Source organism: Hippoglossus stenolepis, chromosome 21, assembly GCF_022539355.2.
Source record: "Hippoglossus stenolepis isolate QCI-W04-F060 chromosome 21, HSTE1.2, whole genome shotgun sequence".
NCBI classification, from domain to species: Eukaryota; Metazoa; Chordata; class Actinopteri; order Pleuronectiformes; family Pleuronectidae; genus Hippoglossus; species Hippoglossus stenolepis.
This window is the reverse complement of record NC_061503.1, coordinates 3,112,777-3,134,133: the sequence shown is the minus strand read 5'-3', so window position 1 is coordinate 3,134,133 and position 21,357 is coordinate 3,112,777. Positions and strand designations below refer to the sequence as shown.

The following is a 21,357-nucleotide window of genomic DNA, read 5'->3' as shown; positions in this document are numbered from 1 at the left end:
TGTATGTATGTATGTTTGTATGTATGTTTGTTTGTTTGTATGTATATATGCATGTATGTGTAGGGTTAATTTGGGTAATCTGGTACAATTTTTATAATTTTGACCTCTACGACTTATCTGATATCTGTTTTACGCATTAGATCGACATATAATAAATATTGCTTTAAAAAAAGCCTTAATCACCTTGTTTTATGCATGTCAAGCTCAATATTACCAATTTTTAAGAATTATGGTAAAAACGACAGTAAGCTGATTCAGATAATGTTTATCTTCTTTATCTTAGCCTAAATAAAGAAACAAAACAATTTATGTGAAACCTTCTATTAAAAGGTTCAGTGTGTAAGATTTAGGTGAAAGGGATCTTTTGGCAGAAATTGAATATATAATAATCCTAATGATGTTTTCACTGGTGTGCTTCATCTACATTGTACAAATTGTTGTTTTCTTTACCCTAGAATGGGCCCTTTATATTTAAATACTTTATATTTACTTCGGGAGCAACTCCTTCACTTTTGAGAAGCAAAAAATTGACACGATCCAAAGTTTCCTTTTAAAGCAGATTTGGCTAAAAGGTCACAACTTTGCATAATTTCTCAACACAGATAAGCAAATTGTATCAATTAATAATGATTAAACAAAATGACACACTCTCTTGCTTTCGATGAAACAATTATTTAACTCAGTGGTTAATTACTTTTGCTTTTATTTTGAAGGCTTGGCCCGCAAACAGGAAGTAAAGTTTATATTTATTCTCTCTATAGTTTCTCAATACAGTAAAGTCAATTAAAGTTATATTCTTCCTCTCTCTTTGTACAAACACACACACACACACACACACACACACACACACACACACACACACACACTTGATATAACGTGTGTTCAGTTAAAATAATTTATTTTTCTGTAGCATACAACACATGAAATATAACTTTTAGCAGTTAGTGGCCCGACAACAAACAACTGGTCAGTGTATACAAAGTCTAATGGCCACAATCTGAGTCATTGTAGATCAAGACCTGAGCTGCCCAAAGCTGACAAAGAGCATACAATTATCGATCAATATCAAACATTTGTTGCATACTGTTCATAAACAAGCTTCTTTTAAACATGAAACCGTTTCTGTGACATCATCAGTGCTTTGAATCTGCACCAATCAATATGTGTGTAATTGTTTTGTAAATGTTTGGGCGTCTGGCAGATAGATAAAGCTGCAAAGCATAGAACACAGCAGCCAAAGAACCAGGTATCTCAGGAGTTGGTGGCGACCAAAATGAGAGTGTGAAGATCAAACCTATACATTGTTGCCAGACACTCAACCCTAAATTAATTTTTATTAAAGAATGCAGCTTTAATAGGTGGTCTTGTTATACATGGGATATTGTATTTCAAAACAAAATGTAACCCTGAGAGCCCTGAGTTGAAATATGATTAGATATCCACATTAATTGTTCACAGTTCACATTAAGTTGATCTTGATGTAAATATAAATAGATTGTAATACTGTATGTTCTGGAGGCACTGCACACAGATCTGCTACATGCAATCCAGCAGACATGCAAACGGAAATAAATAAATAAATATACATTTTAGGAGAAAAGTAATGCAGCCAACATGTTGAAAACAATTATCAAAAACCTGTTAACTCACTCACACCTATGTATTAGGTGTTTCCCAAATGAAGGACAACATCGGAAATCCAAGCATCTCATATTCCGTTTGGTCTTATTCAGCAATCTTTCATCCTCCACACATGTCAGGCGACCGATACCTTTTTTTTTTATCATTGACACATCAGCATTTTCTCCAGCTGTCACTTATGGAGGAGTTTCTGAAGAATGGAGCAGTGTGACTAAGTCACGGACAGGCAGGGCTTGTGTCCACACACTTGGCTTTGAATCGGAATCCATGACACAGACATTGTGTGTGGCCTTTGTCCGGACCTGTTGGTTGCACAAGGTTGCAGCAATGATGGTGGTGCGTCAGTGAATTTGTAAGGCAATTAATCAAAAAATATTAACAAAAATGACTTTGCAGGATAAAAACAAAGCATTAAAACAAAAGCATAAATTATACATAGGAATAGTTTGACATGTTGGAAAATAGCCTCCTTTGCTTTCTTGCTGAGCGTTAGATGACAAGGTTAATACTACTCATATCTGTAAGACAACATTAAAGCTACAGAGCCACCAGCTAGCATGGCCGGCAGGGGGAAACAGCTTTCCTACCTCTGTCTAAAATACGACTAAACACATCTCCACAGTTCACTAATCAATGTCTTGTATCTCCTCTGTTCAACAAAAACAAATACAAAGTAAAAAAGAAAGTTTATAGTTTTCATTCTAGAACAACTGAGCACAGTGACTGTACACAGCAAGACAAATTTGTGGTAAGCCTATATGTAGCTATATGTGTATTTTTAAAACAATGTTAGGAACATGGATCAATGCTGTTAAAATAGAATAAAATAAAGATTAACATGGAAACGTGTTCAAACATTCGTGCTCATCAGAGGATTCAGCGCCACCATAATGTTAATGTTGACTTTTCTGTTTTCTGCTGAGATGTCTCAACAAAGACTATCAAAACTTTGATTCAGAAATTCATATTCCCTGAGGATATACTGTGAGTGTTCCTATAACAACCTCAGATGTACTTTGTGTTTAGTGGTTTTTAGTACATTTTAGTATACCACCATGCTAAACCGAAGATGGTCACCCTCATATTGTGTAACACACATGCTAGCATTGTCATTATGAACACGATAGCATGCTGACGTTAGCAATACGTGAATGCCACAAATGTACTTGAATAACTTGTGAGTCACTTACGAACAATTGATTTGTACCACCGACTGTATATAAAGATGGTCAACATGACGGCTCATCAAAAGTAAAGCAAATTCATCTTGATCACCCCCTGGTGGCTGGATGCAACTTAAAATTCAAACAACAGATGAAAGGAAATGTTGGTGTTGGTTTCGGTGATTTTAGTAGTTCTTATCACATTGATGTATGTTCAGGTGTGATAAGAAAAGACAGAAGGAAACCACTGGCCTTCTACCTTCTGTATATGCTAAGCTAGTCTACCTATGAAATTGTATTGATCTTATCATCTCACTCTCATATAGAAAGCAAATAGCATAGTGTAAGGCTTTGCTTAAAATGTCTACTACAAATATTCAGTAGATCATAATGATCATAATGATAAAAACCAGTCTAAAGGATTGGAGAAACTGCTCTCAGCAGTTTTGTGAGTTTGTAGCTTGGTTCGTCCTCCACTGCTCTACTTTTGGCTTTTCGTCTTGGGTGAATGGCAGCATCATATTTCGGGAGCAGAAGTGAGTTAACAGGACTTCCTCCTACTCAGCAGTCTGTTCAGCCAGAGTGTATGGAGGAGGACTCAGAAGTAGCTGCAGCAGCCTGACTTCTCCTTCCGTGCTTCAATGTATTCATGGATCTGGAAACTTGGTTCACTGGGGTGCTGGACGGCTCGGTGCTTCAGCTCCCTGAAGAACAGAACCACACATCAGAGAGTTCCTAAAACAGTATGGATGGATCATTTGAACCTATAATGAATCTGTGAACACATCAATAATTTAATCATATAACAGGGTAAAAACAACCTCAAAAATGTACAGGTACGCAGTAATTGGTCATTTTAGGGATACAAATTAATTAGAGATCCAACATAAATTTAGTGTTGGTAAATAAATAAATATATAAATGATAAATAAATGGAGAGAGTCATGGATTTAAACAACAACTTAAAATAGCCAGATATTAAAGAATTACTGGATATTCATCTTGGTAAATATTTTTGAAGGGTTTCAAAGTATTAATCCAAGTTTTTTGTTCTTCCAAAATCCCTTAAACTGTGCATGTAATTCATGAAAAAGAACTGGGTTGCACCCCAATTAAACTGGTCCTTTAATAATTTACACATGTAATGGAAACATACATTAATAGGTAAGAATGAGAGCAAAAATGTCTTAAAACTGTAATAAATGGCAAAATATCTGAAATCTTCCAATGAAACACTGACTACATTACATTGCATGATTTAACAAAAAGAATTATTGCAAAATCACTCAAAAATACATTATCTCAACTGACTTTTATGTGAAGGGCTGGTGTTTAGATTGACATATACTCATTGGTCCTTACATGATCACCGAACTATCAAACACAAATCAGCTAAACAAGGCTTTCATGATATATAATAGTACCCTGCTCCAGAAGAAAAATACTAAATGTTCTGAGACCATCAGACAGATGTGACATTATTATCAGTTCCATACTGATGATAAAGGACAGAGCCAGGGTCGAAGGAACAATTATGACATTTTCAGACACGACCTCTGGAGTTTGCCGATCACACATGCACAACGCAGCAGGAGATTATCCGCCCCGACACGTTCAACACAACACAGAAATCTCAGGAGCGTTCAGGCGAATGGTGGAGCTGCAGGCAAAGGCAGGATGTAACGTATTGATTATGCTGCGGAGATCACATGTTTTTGTTTACAGCACATCAACACTGGCGTCGGCCCTTATCACCAAAAGCTATCTTGACATCTTCGTCTGCGTCTTCTACGTGTGTGACTCCCCTTTTTCAAGCTGAGATATTTGTTTTCTTTTTTTTTTTTTTCGTTTTGCATCTGTCACGTGTTAGAGATGTCATCAACATGCCCAGCCGCTCGTGGTGAATCATGCGGAGGATCTCCTGTTGTTTTCTCACATTGGCTTAATTGGAGTTTCTGTGGGCTTTATACTAGGGGACTGGCTAGAGAAAGTCTGGGATTTATACATATAGCCAAACCAGAGAATGTCTGGAGGTTCTCTGGAGTTCAGTGCATGTCTGAAAAGCAGCAGAGTCAACTTAGCGTAGAGCTCAAAGGAAATACAGAGGATGTGGTTTGTAGAGAGATAAGGCATTATGTGACATGGTGTGTTTCCTACTTGGACACAGCAGTGAAGGCCAGCTCTACGTTGACTCCGGTCATGGCACTCGTCTCCATAAAGGGAACTGAATACTCCTGTAGACAGGAGCAGGAGCAAACACCGGGGAACAATCATTGAGAGAGTAGAGAACAGTAAACATTCTAATTTGAGTTTGAACCCACTGGAGGATAGTGAGTCTAGTCACTGTTATATTCAGGGACCATTAACATAAGATGTTAGCCAGATTCAAATGTCACCCTGATACCAGGTGTAATAAATGCACTGTCCATTGTGCCTGTTACGTTAAGAACAAAACCCAGTATCAGCTGTGGTTGTACAGTAGTGAATGAATGACTCACCCTGGCCAGCCTCTCTCCTTCATCTCTCCTGATCGCTCTCTCGCTGCTCATGTCGGCCTGACGCAGAGATCCAGCAGAGGAAAAACAAGCAGTGAATAAAAGTGGGTGTTATCATTCTGACCTTTATTCAAAAAAATTCAATTTGGATCTTTTTTTTTTTAGTAGTTGCTTCCCATTATCATTGTTAACATATGATAGAAAAATGTGGGGGAATAGTTTTGAACCAGTGCTGCACAGTCAAACCAATTGATGAAAACTATGGGTTCTGTTAAAACAGGGCTGGGATATTTAACATCTTACAAAACAAACACATTGTTTACTTTGTGGCAAAATAAGAATCTGTCAAATGCGGCCGACAATTGCATCCTCCCCGAGAAACAAAAGCTCCTCCCTGCCCAGCCTATCCCAGGATTCATTTAGCTTCAGTGATAAACAGTTTTTCAAAGGGGTAATGACAGCAATGCTTGAGTATCACGCTTCCGCTCAACTTGACAGCTGACAGTACACACGTTACAAACAAACAAAAGGGCATTAAAACTTCCTCTGTGTCCAACTTCTGCTGTGTTGCTAGGCAACAGCTATAGCGGTGGGACGAGCTGGTGATGCAGATTCCGGATTGTCTCATTTCGGTTTGGACTCTGAACTCCTTTAATCTTATTGCTGATAAAGAATATATAAATAGTAATAACTACACCCTCTGCCAGTCAGTTCATGACAAAATGCTTTTCCTCTAAAGCAGGGGTATTCAACTAAAATGTAAAGAGGTCCAGTTAGACAAAATTTCTTGAAGCAAAGGTCCGGAAGATCATAATGTCTAACTATTTAGTGTGATATATATTTAAGTAGCCTAGTAGTTCTATCAACATCTGCATGTACTAAATACCTGACTGTCAAATCAAATGAATTCAGTACGATTCAAAACTTTTGACAATATTTATTGTCACGTAACATAGAACTGAACATATATGTATGATTGCAGATATGTATAATGTTCTCTCATTAACTAAATAAAAGTAGGGCTGCATTTCAAAATAAGAGAAAATAAATAAAATGTGAAAATTGTGCATGTTCAAATAAAGGGCTTAACTTCAGAAAAATAAAATAAAGGGAGCAAAAGCTTGAATTTCCCTTTTTCTTTTTCACATCTTGACTCAAAAGTCTCAACCAATTTAACAGATAATAAATCTCAACACATCTTAACAATTGAACAGTTTTAGAATCACTTTCTTCCCCTCTTATATCCCACTCCCCCACTTTGTTCGTCTGTTTCTCTCCCTTTCTCCGTCTCACTCCTGTTTCTCTCCCTTTCTCCGTCTCACTCCTGTTTCTCTCCCTTTCTCCATCTCACTCCTCTGTATCTCTCCCTTTGTTTTCTCTACCTGTATCTCTATCTGTCTTTTTCTTTCTACCGTCTTTTCGTGTGTAACTTGCCTCTAACTCTCTTTATGGTGTATGTCTTGCTATTGGGTCTAGAGCCTGTAATAAAGTTTATCATCTCTCATCTGTCTGCACTGTAGAGTCGCAATGTTTACTGCCTGGAATGCACAGACTTGATTGGCTGAGTAGTATCACGTGGGATGGCTTAACTCGCATGCAATTGGTCTGTGCGTTTCTCATCCGCTAAACCACTACCGTAAAGACTACAAAAGCTGCGCTGATTACAAATAGAAGTGCCCCGTCAGGTTTTAAATCATAACCTTCTGTTTTGGCTGTAGGTCCGGGTCCGTACGGGACGGCTTCTGGGTCCGGACCCGGACCGCGGTCCGCCTGTTAGTGACCTCTGCTCTAAAGGATTAATTTGGCTTCTTTTTATAAAATGCATCGTGCACATGTTCCTTCTCTCTCCTCCCTAACACTCTTCCCTTCACTTGCTGAGATTCTTAAACCACTCCAATCTCACCTTGTTGCCCAGCAACATGATGACTACGTCGTTCTGTGCATACTCATGGATCTCTGTTAGCCATGCCTGGAACAACAGAGACAGACAGATACGTACAGGTCAATTATAAGCACGCACATTAGATCACTCCCCTTCCTCCCAACCCACTCTTTTCCATATGTCTCCCCACTCTATAGCCCAGACCTACCCTGATGTTGTCAAAAGATGATTTGCTGGTGATGTCATACAGGAGGAGTAAAGCTTTGGAGACAAAAACCAACAGATGAACATGTGACTAATAATGCAAGTGTCTACATAACTGTCACCGTTGTGGATTAAAAAAGCAAATCTGTGACTCAGTAAGTTGACATACCGTGTGCATCTCTGTAATATGCATGTGTCACACTTCTGAACCTCTCCTGTCCTGCTGTGTCCCAAATCTGAAACAGAAAAGGGGAAAAAAAGATATACTTGGTGATGTGGCCTGGTTTCACAAGGCTGACTATAATTTTCTGTCACAACACATGGTGCCCGAAAATAAAACCAGCCAGCGCTCTAAAAACAGGCTGTTGTAGTGAAAGCACGTCAAGGAACTCACTGACCTGTAGTCTGACCTTTACATCGTCCACAGTCACCACTTTGTTCTTAGGAAGCAGAAGCAGATTTTAAATAATGTACAGAAACAGAACAGATGATGACCAGACATAATAAAGACTAAAGGATCAATTCCTTCATTGAAAAAAGATACTCAGTTACTTTCATGCATGATTGTTTTTCCACTTTATTAGCGCAGGTTTAAAAATGTCTGCCTCTGTTTCGAAACATTGAAAAAATACATGTAAAAACTCAACAGCAGCATCATCTTTTCTATAAGTCAGTGTCCCTCTTCCTCTGGATAACCCACACACCTCACTGTCGACTGTTTGACTTGTATGGTCTCACCATGTAGGTTTTTGAAATTTTGAAACGGATGTGCAATGTAAAGACAATAAATATTTGCTCTTAGGAAATGTGTTCTGAGAAGTCATTAATAAAATCTTTTTAAAGCTACTAATATATTTGTCATTTGACACAATTTAAAATAATCTGTCTAACTTTAAAAAATGGTTTGAAAGTCAAGAGCTTATAATTAGGACAACTTGAAATGATTGCTTTGCATGGATTTAATAAAGAGCGAATTGAATCAGAAGATCAGTCTGTTGTCTGTGTCAAAATGAGGAAATATGGAGAATCATAAGTTGTACTTTAGTATACACGTAACAAAATACTTCATATTCTGGCTCATCAAACTTCCGACTTCTTCCTCGTAATATTACAACGTTATTTTGAAATCTCAGCCTTTTTTTTCCCTTCAACACGGCCCTATTACTCCATTATATGTTACCATTCATTCCACCTCTCAATGCTCCACAGAAGAGACTTGGTTTTTAGATGACCTGATGAGCTAGGTAACTCTCAGCAGCTGATGTTGTGACTACATGCTTGTGACTTTGCCAAGATCTCTCTGGCTAATTTGCATGTTAACCATTAGCATGACAGCTGCTGTAGATCTCCGTCCGAAGAGTAATTCCTATCACCCAGCTTCAAGCATCGGCTACTAAATGAGGACGTGTAGTGAACTTTCACCATTTTACTTCTAAAATAAAACCTGCCTCCATCATAACAAGCTGCCATGTAAAAACAATCCAGTCTGCAGGCTATTAGTGAGTCAAACCTTATCCCTCTAACATAAATAGAATAAAACACACTCGAGGAATAGGTAGAAACATCCTCGAGTCAAAATTGCTACAGGGGCCAACACACACAGACTTAACGGAACAGGTTCTTTCTCGCCGCCTATGAGTCACTGTGCTGGTGTGCAGCAAAGACGTTAACTTCCTTAGCAATATGTTTCTATAGTCTCTGGTGGTACAAGTAGCTCATTTCATTTATGTCATAGAGAATTATCAGGTTGTTACCATATTTGAAAGAACGTTATGTAGTGGCAATTCTGTTTTCTGTATATGTGAATCTGAAATATGTGTTATCCAGCATTAAAAACATCAATTTGTGTCTAACTTTATAATACAAATTACCATTCATTATCACTGTATTGAAGCAGAGCCAGGAATCTTGCACCTATATCTCATAAACTGGGCAAATGGAGCCAAATCTATCAGCGCAGTAGATAAATGAGAAACAATTTTGTTGAAGTGACACTTGGGACTTTTCTAGTTGAACTTCAAAAGAATGTAGTGGATCTAAAGATACAGACACAAACATTTTAAATGCACAAACACATGCACACACACACACACATACACATACACACTCTCTCACTCACACACACACACACACACACACACACACACACACCGTGAATCCAATGCCCACTGTGGCAGAGAAGGAGCCAGGAATGAACTTGCCCTGATCGAACTGCACCAACAGAGACGTCTTTCCCACTCCACTGTCCCCGACCAGGATTGTCTGCAGGAAAACACACACAGAACACAGGAGTCTCATCAGCATCAGTGACCCTGACGAGTTTAACATACACACAAGCACTTTATTAGGAACAGTAATACACCTGCTTATGCAATCATCCAGTTGCACGAGTGCAATGCAGAAAATCATGCAGACACAGGACAGAAGCTTCAGTAATGTTCTCATCAGACTGTGGTTCGATTCCAGTCTCCCCCATCTGCATGGCGAAGTGTCCCTGGGCAAGATACTGAGCCCTGAATTGCCCCTAGAAAGAGTGCTGCACATAGATGCACTGTATGAATGGGTGTGAATGGCTGAAGGGCAATACAACTGTACAGTAAAGTGCTTTCATCAAATCTTGAAAACTGTTACAAATACAGACCATTTACTTCTCTCTAATTGTTCCATAAATGTTTGTATGTTCGTGGAACACATATTGTGAGCATGTAGAGTCCAATGAAGTGCAGTGTCGATTTGGTATGATTTGGACAAGCGATACATTTAATTTTAATAAACTTTGAATAAACAGGCTCATCATCCAACGTAAGTGACATTGTCGTTCATAGCAGCTGTGTGTTCAAGAATGCTGATTCTACAGTTCTGGTTTCTGCGTACTTAGTCGACCTTCATCAAACTTTGAGTAAATAGATGAACAGCTTTTGGTGCTGCAGCGCTGGCGTCAGGGTTCTGTGGACTGCAGCAAATCTTTACTTGCTATGGCTCAGTTACTGCAGGTCATTCTTATAGTTTCAGAAAGAGAACTGCAACCAGGCTATGGTCACTCAACCGGAAATAAAAGTAGCCCGGACAGGAGCCTGCAGATGGTCAGGTCAGAATTTGACATGAACAGCGTGAATCCACAGACGCAACCTGCCTGCAGTCAACAGACCAGGCTGAGTCACAGACCGGCTCTACTTCCTGAGCCACAGCCACTTTTCTAATTCTAATGGATATTTTTATCTGGATTATGCTCAATGTCACCCAGCAAAAGTCGTCTCAAACTTCATGAACTGTGATGAGCATGACGATGAGTTCAGCCAACTTGAATCCAATCCAACAAAATCTGCAGAAACAATGTGATGTCGTCATGCCAACATAGAGGACAATCTCAGAGGAATGCCTCCAACATTTTGTTGAATACGTGTCACAAAGACCCAATTTGAGAGCAAAATCAATGCCTTAAGCAATATTAGTAATGTGCTAATAATAAAGTTCTCAGTGGGTGTACTTAGATAAAGTATGAGTAAAATGACATTAAGGGGTCTATAATGGAGTTAGAGCCACCCTCGAAAATCCCTTATTGGCTGATATCGCACAATCATTTTATAATTTAGGGTTATGAGTCAGCGTTTGCGTCACGGTGGACACTTCAGTTTCTAAGCAGCACAAACAATATTGGGCTTTTCAAAAGCTTGGCAGTGCGCTGCTATTACAGTGTGACTCATTGGCTGAGGAAGATAACCTTCAGAACAAGTTAGTCAGCAGGGCCCGGCAGTCAATACAGGCCTGTCTTTTCATTTTTAGCCCACTTAGAAAAAAATCACTTTGAGATACTCAACACCTCCACACACAGAAGTGAACGTTCCACCTTCATTTCCTGTCGTTTCTGTAATATGATCTTAAAATATGTTTCAACCAAAACTTAAAGGATCTAAAAGGTTCCTTCAGACAGCTTGTCAGTTTTTTCCCCGTTGTCTAATGACATTGGAACATTAGGCAAACAAGCCCGCTGACATATGAAAAACCAACAAGCCGATCAACGTCAGTCCACCAGGTGGCAGTAATGCAGAAAACTATACAACAACATTGACGCCATTTAAAGTGTCGGACAGGCAGCATTTGCATGACCATAGAACTGTATAAATGTTGGACGACATGTTGTCATTTCCTCCCTCCATCCAGAAATGTCCCAGATACGAATGCTGTCATCTTGTGCATTTGAAGATAGAGTCTGATATGGAGATGGAGCAGCAGTATCAAGGTCCACTGAGACCAATCGTGAGTCAGTCTCAGCTGTCAATCAAGATGTTTTACTCAGTTTTGATAGCATCAAATAACTAATTGAAAACAAACTTATTATAAAAAATCGCAATTGGACATACACCAGTGTGATAGAACTGCCATCTTTGAGTTTTTTCTCTCCACAGTCGCCAAAGTGCTGCTCATTGTGGGAACTGTTGGGAACGGGTTTCTCTTTATATTTAATTTCTAAGGTTCTTGACCCTCCATGTAAAGTGCCTGTAGATACTGCATATTATGATTTGGCACTATACAAATGAAATGAAATTGAATTGAATTATTAATTTGATGTTTACTTTTTAGCTTGGTCGATGTCCCATCCACTAACATAGAGTAGGGGGAAATTATGACCTATTCTGTAGCAAAACACCAGGAGGTGATCAAGACGCTTTGGCTTCACTTTAGGTGAGCCATCATGTCATCCATCACTATGTGTGCGACGCTGCAACAACAGCAAACATGCTTTATTCTGTACCTATGTGTTGAGAGACTATGAAAAAAAGTACATGCAGCCAGAGATCTTTACCATTGTGTCTGAAATAAAATACTGGAGTACTCAACCAGTCACAAATGTTCAGCGCTGCAAGGCCCTACTTTGTACTTTCGGAAAGTACAAGCTAGCAGGGACTCCAACCTTCCTAGTTCCTGGGGTCAAAGATGCGTAACACTTGCACAAAATTCCCAATGTGGTCTTGGTTAACCCTCTTCTGAACGTGATCCTGGTTTAATGGAGCCTACTGCCCTGATTCAGATGACCAAAAGTGACCTCAAGCTTGGACAAACCAAACTGAGGAAACAAAACAAGCAAAACACAGCGAGAAAGTCAAAAGTGAAGTCGGGTTAAAAGCAAAAAATTGCTGAACCAGGCCGACTTTCACCTGCAGCTCAGTTTCATCTTAATGCTTTATGAATGATAAAGGCTGAAAGGGAGGTGGAGGGAGGATTAGAGTTGAGAGGCTCAAGCAGCTTTTCTTCACAGATACAGGTCTTATAGCTTCACTTTGATCTCAGGGATTTTAATAAACCAACAGGAAAGTGCCACAGCTCAGCATGGGAGAAAATATACATCCTGCTTCTGAATTTTCACACCAGCTTTACTCAGGCGTCAACAGTGACTTCATTTAGTTGGTCTGCATTTGAATCACACGCCAATGAAGCGAGTGAAAGAGGAATCATGCTTAAAATGTTCAATATTTAATCAGTGATGAAAAGGTAAAGCAATAAAATGCTCAATGCGTGTGGAGCATTGGAACAGCGTAAAAAAATATGGGGTGTCACATGTTTCAGACCACTAAGTCTGGATCTCTCGAACACACAAACGTTTTTTTGGTTGTCTCAAAAACTAGGCTGTACATTTTCCCCTGTATCTATAAATGTGACTTTACTTGCATGTATAGATGTTGAAAGATGAGGAGCAGCATAGGAAGTATGACTGACAGTGAAGAGGTTCAGTGTGCATGTATCTTACAGGTGATACTGCTGCATGATACATATAATATGGTTGACACCTGCTCATAACAAACTGTTGACTTTCCTATCAGCCTCATCTTAGTGAATGGGGCTACTTTTGAATGTTAGCATACTAGCATACTGAACAACTACAACCTCTGAAACTGTTGATTTCAAAAAGAGGCAATGCAGATTTATTTTGTTGAGTTGGCTCAAATCAAGGTCTATAGTTTTAAATGTGTTCAGTTGACTCAAGAAAAGTAGATTTTGTACTTGATAGTAACGTGATATAATGTACAAAAAAACAGCAATAAATGTAAAGATTCAACTAAATGTTTCTCATTTTACATTGTAGAGCTAGTTTTATCAACATTAGTACAGCTAAGTAAATGTACATTGTGTGGTTAACTATATGCATATGTTTATGTCTATATTTTTTTATTTTTTTATTTACAAGATATCAAGCTTTTAGGTTAAGGACTAACTGATAGGTTTGGGAGTGATGCTATAGGTGATGTTGGCTGCTGGAGTGTTAAACCAATCCAACGCAGAGTAGCACAGAGCTGCTAATGTTAGCCTAATCTTTATTGGCTTCTCCAGAGGAGTAAATACGTCATAGTGCATGTGCTCGTCATGAGGGAGGCCAATGCATGCTTTGGTACTTGTCCTATAGGGTCGCTTAAAGGGGAAAATATATAATAAATATCCGATATTTTGTATATATATAAATTATAAGAAAAAAGCAATTGATTTACAGAGATTAAGGCACAACATTACGGGTACATTTACGAGAATTAAGTCATACCATTGTGAATCATAAATTTGTAAGAATAAAGTCATATTGAAAAAACTAGTAAATTTACGAGAATTAAGTATTAATATTACAAGTCAACTTTATGCTTTATTCTCCTAAATTTACCTTACATCTTTACTCTTGAAATCTCCGATCTTTTTTTTTACCTTTAAGTGGCCCTAATACTCTGTTTTACTTTGGCATATAGCAAAATATAGTCTTAATTTACACATTGGAGTAATTACATTATATTATATTATATTATATTATTATAATGAAAGATCAGAAATGTTCACACACACTGGCTGTGACTAAAACACAGGACATATTACAAACCAGCAGCAACACTATTATCATCTGATCCTTCGATGACGTAATAAAAGCTGATCCTGTTTACTGAAACTGAGAGCGTGTAAGATAATATTTGCTTGTGAATGTGTGAGGAGAGAACCAATAAAGGGAAAAAACGTGCTTGTAGAATTACACATGCATATGTAGACGTGATGAGGATCAGGATGTATGTGTAGGATTTGTTGTGGGAGAAGAGTATGACGCTGTTTCCATGGTAACAGAGCTGGGAAGTCAGCCTGTCTCATATAACCCCACAGGAGCCAAGAGGCAATTAACTGAAAGCACCACAGATGTCCGGGAATTAGACATGGATGATGTACAGTATATTGTGCACATGAGTGTCTGTGTGTGGTGTGGGGAGAGAGTGATGAGGAAAGAGAGAATATTTATTCATCCAAGGGATTGTTAAGTGCCAGTGAATTTCCCTCCCTTTAGTCAAGTGTGGAAGTCCCTTCACTGTGGAGCAGTGGAGCAAATTGCAAATTTGCAGTTCTTAGATTCTGTTGATCCTCTCGGCCTGATACATGAGAAACGTCACAGTTCTCTTCCTGAGGGGACAAATAAAGTGATGCGGGCCGCTGTGTAATTTAGCTTGACAGTTCCCATATTTCCACTAATTTAGACAGTTTATGACACAGCACTGCTGGGATTCAAAGCCGCAGCCGAGTAGCAGATTAGAGAAGCTTCAGTTTGATGGATGACACAACTTTACAACATTATGGCAAGGTGTGTATGACTGCATGTGTAGGATTTCTTCCTCTAACACTGAAGATGCTTGTGTACTCGAAAACTGTATGAATAAATTCATCCATTATGGTTTCTGTTATGTAATATAATGTATAAGGAAAGTTTTTTTGCCAATAAAATAACTATGAAAATGAACAGATAGCCATACTGACACTTAAATAAGATAATAAATTGAAATACATAACCTCAGCATCAGTGTGAAACAACATGATGTGGGGATAATTCATTCTTCATGAATATGTTCAGAAAAACAACGTCACTGTAACATTATAGGATAACGATGTGGCGTAATGTGAGCAGCATTGTCACCACAGGAGGCGTTAGGGCACTCCATTGATTTCTAGGCCATCCGCATTTTGGAAGCACAAAAGAGATCAATACACATCATCAACCTAAAACACAGGAAACACATGAAACGGCTGCCTGTTGTTTGCGGGCCGTAAAACCAAAACAATATGATGGAAGACACTAAAGTGCTCCGTAGAGCTGAAGTGAACTGGAGACTCTGGTATTCATTTTTTCAACTATGAGCGACATTTTGGACAATATACCTAGTCCCTGTTCATGTAAACAATGTTGATTTAAGTGCAGCTTTAATGGGAACCAGTGGGATTCGGGTTGAGAGCCACAAACAGGTTTGTGTTTTTAGAACGTATGGAGAGAGGAACACGTTGCCTGTTTTTGGTCTTTCAAAAGGATTAGAAAAATCCCTCACAATAGAAATGTAACATTAATTTAGACCTGTAAAAGACTTTTAAAGACATCTTTCACCAAATCGCAGAAATATTGATTCATATATGACAAAATCAACAGTGTGTTGATTTTAATAAAACGGTTGGCTGGAGATTAATATCACCGTGGTGGGGAAAGATAAAGAGATTGTGTAATGCACGGAGTGATTTCAGCTCCATATCTAACCACTGGCCTGACTGAAGAGCACTCAAACAAGCCCCTGTTCTGTTGTGTAATCATGGCTCCTCGGGGGAAACAGAGCGGAGATAGAATAGAGACAAAAGAAGCTAATGCGAAAGACAGAAATATGAGACAGAGAAATAATGGAGGGCAAAATGGACAAATTGTTCATATCTAAAAGTACTGTCGCTGATTTCTTTGAAAGAACAGCTTGCTTTGCGATAATTTACACTTTTGCATAGCACCTGCTCCCAACACTACATGCACACACACACACACACACACACACACAGGCACACAAAGTAACTATGGCAATTAAAGGAAGCTGTTCAAAGAGCACTGGGGTTACATTAGGGTAACAAAGTTTATGTCTCATCGGACCATCAACCCTTTGGGGAAACTCACTTCTCACTAAACTCTCACTAATGACCTTCTCTGAGCTACAGTCTCGCTCTGAGGAACAAAATCAATAATCACGCTATGATATTCGATTTCAAGTTAAGTGTCAATATAAATATAACAGTATCCGTGTGCACACTCATTTCCCATGCTGACCAATATTAACAAGGGAAGTGGGGAGTTGCAAACTAAAAGCCAGATATAAAAATAACACAGGCCTTGACTGACTTCCCTCACAATGACTTTGAAGCTGTTCCTGAAATAAAATGTAAAATAAGGTGACATTTCCCTGAAGCCAAAAGGGAGCTTCTCTTTTTCTGTATGAGAAATAACAGGTCAAAGGTCGGCACTGGAAGGAACACAGTGAATGACTGGAGTGTGGACTCATGATTTGTGGATGTGTGTAGGCGAGTGCAGCCTCAACTGCTTGACATGGGCTGTGCAGTTATGAGAACACCTCAGAATGAGACAATGCTTTTAATTACAAATGTCAAATGGTAGATGCTCCTCCATTATGTACGCTCAATGCACTTTAGAAGGTCACTTAGGTCACTACTATGCATCACTTTCACACACCCTCACACAGAGGTGACTGTGGCTCAGGAGGTAGAACGGGTTGTCCACTAAATCAGAGGGTCTGCAATTCGATCGCGCGTGCCTACATCTCACACATAGAGATGTGTGATAGAGATTAGACAGACGGGTGAAACTGTACCGTGGGGGACACACACACTTTTACACACCACCGTCGCTTGAGGTAATTTGTCAGACTTGGCCCACGTCCCCCTGGGGCCGCAAAAGCCTTTACACAACATTTTTGCCACAAATGTGGTTGCACTCTTCAGCCCCTGGGAAACAGGTTTGGATGTGTAAAATCGGAGTAGTTCTAATTTGAATTGGAACCCTTGGCCTGGGGTGCCCTCTACTGCACCTCCCTCTGTCTGTCCTCGTCCTTAATGATCAGATGTGTTCTGTGAAGGAGGTCCCTCCCCACGGAGCTTCTACAAGTGGTGGATGAAAACAATGTTTTTTTCATGTCTGAATTCCGCAGGGAGGACAGCTGACACGCTGGCAGCCTCACCATAGTGACATGTTTACAGTCTGGATGCCCGATTATCACCCTGCCATGATGCACGCCATTCTGCCTCCATGTAACTGCTCAGTGAAGACAGACAAGTGGAGTTCTTTCTAATGATAATGACGAGCACAAATCTACAAGGCGTTACTCGAAGTGTGTGTGTGTGTGTGTGTGTGTGTGTGTGTGTGTGTGTGTGTGTGTGTGTGTGTGTACTTGTTTTTGTTACCTCTTTACTGCTTTTCAAGCATAAACACTGACCCAAACACTGTGGCTCAAGAGGTAGAATGGCAGTTTGTTCCCAGTCTGCACCATTCTCTGCCAGAGTGTCCCTGAGCAGGATATTGAACCTCAAATTAATGTATGTTAGGACTTGGCGGAATACAAATCAAATTGAATTGAATTAAATCGAATACAGATCCTTGACCATTTTGTTTGTCAGGACCAGCATGGGAACCAACACCTTTATAGTCAAAACTCGATTTCTGAGGTCCTGGTTAAATTTAGTGGTAAGGTGTGAATTGTGGTTAGTTTAAGGTTAGAGATAGGCATGGACCGGTTAGGTAAAGCTGTCCACAATGAATAGAAGTCAATGCAAAGTCCTAATAAACAACTGCGTGTGGGTGCGTGCGTGTGTGCGTGCGTGCGTGCGTGCGTGTTGTGTGTGTGTGTGTCCTAAGGACCTGTGTATTTTAAGGGCAAATCTGACAATAAGACAGGGAACTGGACGGTGTATATGACCTCAGCCAAGTGGAGATCATCCCCACGCTGCAGCACAGAGGCACTTTAGGGCCACGTTATTTTTGTATATCACTGTTATATACGAAGGAAAAAGTACATGGGGGCGATTTGTTGGATCTGACAAATGTCCCAATAACACAATCCCTGGTTTTAAAACATGTTGTTTGTCTCCATACCTTGTGCACTAACTCCTCGTCGTACGTCGGGGCTGGTGGAGTCTTCGCCTGGCTCTCGGTCTCTCCGGAGCCGTAGCCGCTGTCGGGCTGGATCTCCGGGTAAGCCGTGGTGTAGTTCGCCGAGATCGGCTCCATGGACTCCATCCGCTCCATGATGCCGTCGTCCTCCCTGTGCGCTTCTGACAGCGGAGGAGCCTGGTGAGGAGAATAAAGACTGGACCAATGCGCTCTCTCTCTCTCTCTCTCTCTCTCTCTCTCTCTCTCTCTCTCTCTCTCGCTCTCTCCCCCCCCTCTCCTCCTTGAGAGTGAATCACAGTCTGCGGACATCTGCCTCCATCACTTAACATTTAAACAGGCATGTCGTGATCGTTCAACCGCGTCACGCCACACAGTATCCCTGGAGAGAGCGGATGATGGGAGCAGCAGCAGCAGCAGGAGGAGGAGGAGGAGGAGGAGGAGGAGGATGCTGGTGAGCGGCCATTCATAGAACGACACGAAGTTCCTTAGAATGAAGGATGAGGAGGAGATTGGAGTGAATGAGGGGAAAGATGAATGATGCTGAATTCCAACTCCGACTTGTATCACTGAATGTCAGAGCTTTGTCCAACGAAGGGTCACAAGTGGACAAGTAGTGCAGAGTGAAGTTAGACACCTTTGTGTTCATTTTACCTGGTTTCTCTGCAGGGAAGATTTGAAATCCAATGTTTTTCAAAAACTGAAACTTGATTTATTACGGTTCATATATGGGGCATATAGGCCTATGTAAGTTTGAATGATTTACTTAACTGTTTTTCATATTGTGTGTCGGCTATTACAGAGGTCTGATAAGCAACCAACACAATCTTCAGACCCAAGTTCACAACTTTTCTAAATAAGAGCTCTGTTGTCTTGTTCGATTTGAAGCATTGCAGCGACAAAATGAACTTTGTGCTTTTATTTTGAAGACTTGTTGCTGGTTAATTGTCCTCCCCAGCACCAATTTGATTAATGCAATGGGAAGTCGGCCATTTTGGATTGAGTGTCATCTTGACTCCTTGGAGATTAAAAATAACTAAAATTGTGAGTTTTCGTCACAACTGGACATGTATGACAAGAGTCCCGGCCTGATGACATCTACATTTTTTTGCACGTCTTACATGATGTACTCCTCCTCGTCCATTGACCACAAATTTCAACGTGTCGCTGTGACACACGAAATTGCTGTAACTTCAGTTTACTTTGTTCAATCTCCCTCAAACTATATGTGTGTAATAACACCAAAATTCTGTCACATGATCAGAGTCCCATCCTGAACTGCTGTAAGTATTTTTTAACTCCAAACAAAGATATTTGATGAACACTTAGAATATTAAATGATAAAATTCATTTATTTCAAAGATATAGCAAAGAAACACTCATGCATGAAACAACCCTGGAAATGAATATGGGTATTTTTTTACCCATGTTGTGCATTAGAATGGTAGTGATACAAAGAAAAACAAAGTAACAAAGCAAAAATGTTAATAAGGATTAATTGGGGGATACCTGAAGTATTGAATGATGAAATTCATTAACTGCAAAGATATAGAAAATAAAAACTGAGCCGGGTCACTTTTGAGCCATGTTGTGTATCAAAGGGTTAACCTGAAAGACACTTGATTGTGACTTACTCCACCCAGGCTTTATATAAAACAACACCTCAAATGTTTAATTAATCAAAAATTCCTTTATATCAGTTTCCTTTAATGTCATAGTGACAGGGTTCATAGATTCCTAGGATGTCTTCAAAGGTAAAAGAATACGATCTAAAGAGAAACAAGAGTGTTTTGACCTGAACAGATCTATTAATCTGTATGTAGTGACAGTGCTGCACCACCCACTGCCGAAAGGAGGTAAGCCTCATTTTACAACTTTAATACGATTTACATTACATTTTCACTGTGTGGTCTACACTTGATGGCTGGGACCGTAATGTGTGATTAGTGGGTGTGGTTCAGCGCCGCGTGACAAACACAGGAAGTGACATGTTTATCCTTTATTATAACAACTCATCTGTCAGCGGAAAAATGATGGTAGCAACTGTCCCTGGTTTCTCTCTCCTCACTGAAGGCTAAAGAGGGCTGGTCGCCTGTTTATCACATTTTTATTAATATTGAATGTACCGCATGTCCAAATTGCACCAAACGCGACAGTGCACTTCCATGGGCCATTAACAATACACATGCCAAGTGTGAAGCTGGTAAGATGAACGCTTCGCAAGATTCCATTGGTGGAATTAATATGTAGATTTTGAAAATAGTTCCTTTTGAGTCCTTCAAAAATCTTGGAAAATAAAAGTGATAAGGGCCAGTGACCACCACCACCAGCCGCACGGCTCCACAACCTGGATCCGCCCCTTTTCAGTCGTCAAGTCTTACAACAGTCGGTTGCTCTTTTTTATGACTTTCTACGGAAAAAAATGACTTTGCTGTGTTGTTAAATTTACTAAAATGATTTGTCCGCAGCTCTTCTTTACATATCTCATTCTTCTCTTCATACTCTTAAATCTGGCATACAAAGGGGCAACTTACAGTATTATCAAATTTCAAAGGGGCAGCTTATTCATATTCAACCATTCATTGTGTTACAGCGCACTATTTTAAAACGTCTATAATTAATGTCATTAATCAGTAAAAAGCCTGATCCTCTCGCATCTCCACTAACTTCCACTAGAGTCTGCACAAGACTCAGCTTTGCGGAGCCTTTTTTCCTCAAAGTAGTTAGAGGTGAGTTATTTCTGCTGGAAACTCAACCCCTCTACCGACTAGGTGTAAATGTTTACCTGCTGCACGATCCCGAAAGCTTGTGTGTGTGTGTGTGTGTAGTGTTGTGCTCAGAAACTCTGAAAAAAGTTAGAGTCATACGTTTTCACTTCAGCTTGATTGCAAAGGACTGATTTTGTTTTCAAGATGTGCATATGGAGAGCCCAAGAGAGACTCGTGCAAGGATGATAGAGAAAATCGAAATCCTTCTTAATTCAGGTAGGTACAACATTTCGTCTTTGTCCAAACTCAACTTACTGCTGTTAAGTGA

General features: G+C 39.7%; 1 protein-coding gene across 1 annotated transcript; it reads right to left on the bottom strand.

Annotated features, from left to right (window-relative positions):
• Positions 1-881: 881 nt before the first annotated feature.
• LOC118100828 (ras-related protein Rab-37) lies at positions 882-18,720 on the bottom strand. Its single transcript, XM_035146258.2, has 9 exons — positions 18,307-18,720; positions 9,537-9,647; positions 7,784-7,825; positions 7,555-7,621; positions 7,390-7,442; positions 7,203-7,268; positions 5,303-5,359; positions 4,962-5,038; positions 882-3,508 (listed from the first exon to the last, which is right to left on the bottom strand). Exons 1-9 carry the CDS (start codon positions 18,631-18,633, stop codon positions 3,403-3,405), a joined length of 906 nt encoding a protein of 301 aa, XP_035002149.2. The 5' UTR covers positions 18,634-18,720; the 3' UTR covers positions 882-3,402.
• Between the last annotated feature and the right edge of the window lie 2,637 nt (positions 18,721-21,357).

Excerpts from the sequence above, each read along its gene's own strand:
- LOC118100828 (XM_035146258.2), bottom strand. The coding sequence starts at position 18,633 with ATGTCCGCAGACTGTGATTCACTCTCAAGGAGGAGAGGGGGGGGAGAG. Across the intron at positions 7,826-9,536 it reads CAGTGGGCATTGGATTCACG|AACAAAGTGGTGACTGTGGA; the intron begins GTGTGTGTGTGT and ends CTGCTTCCTAAG. Across the intron at positions 3,509-4,961 it reads GCCTTCACTGCTGTGTCCAA|GGAGCTGAAGCACCGAGCCG; the intron begins GTAGGAAACACA and ends TCTGTTCTTCAG.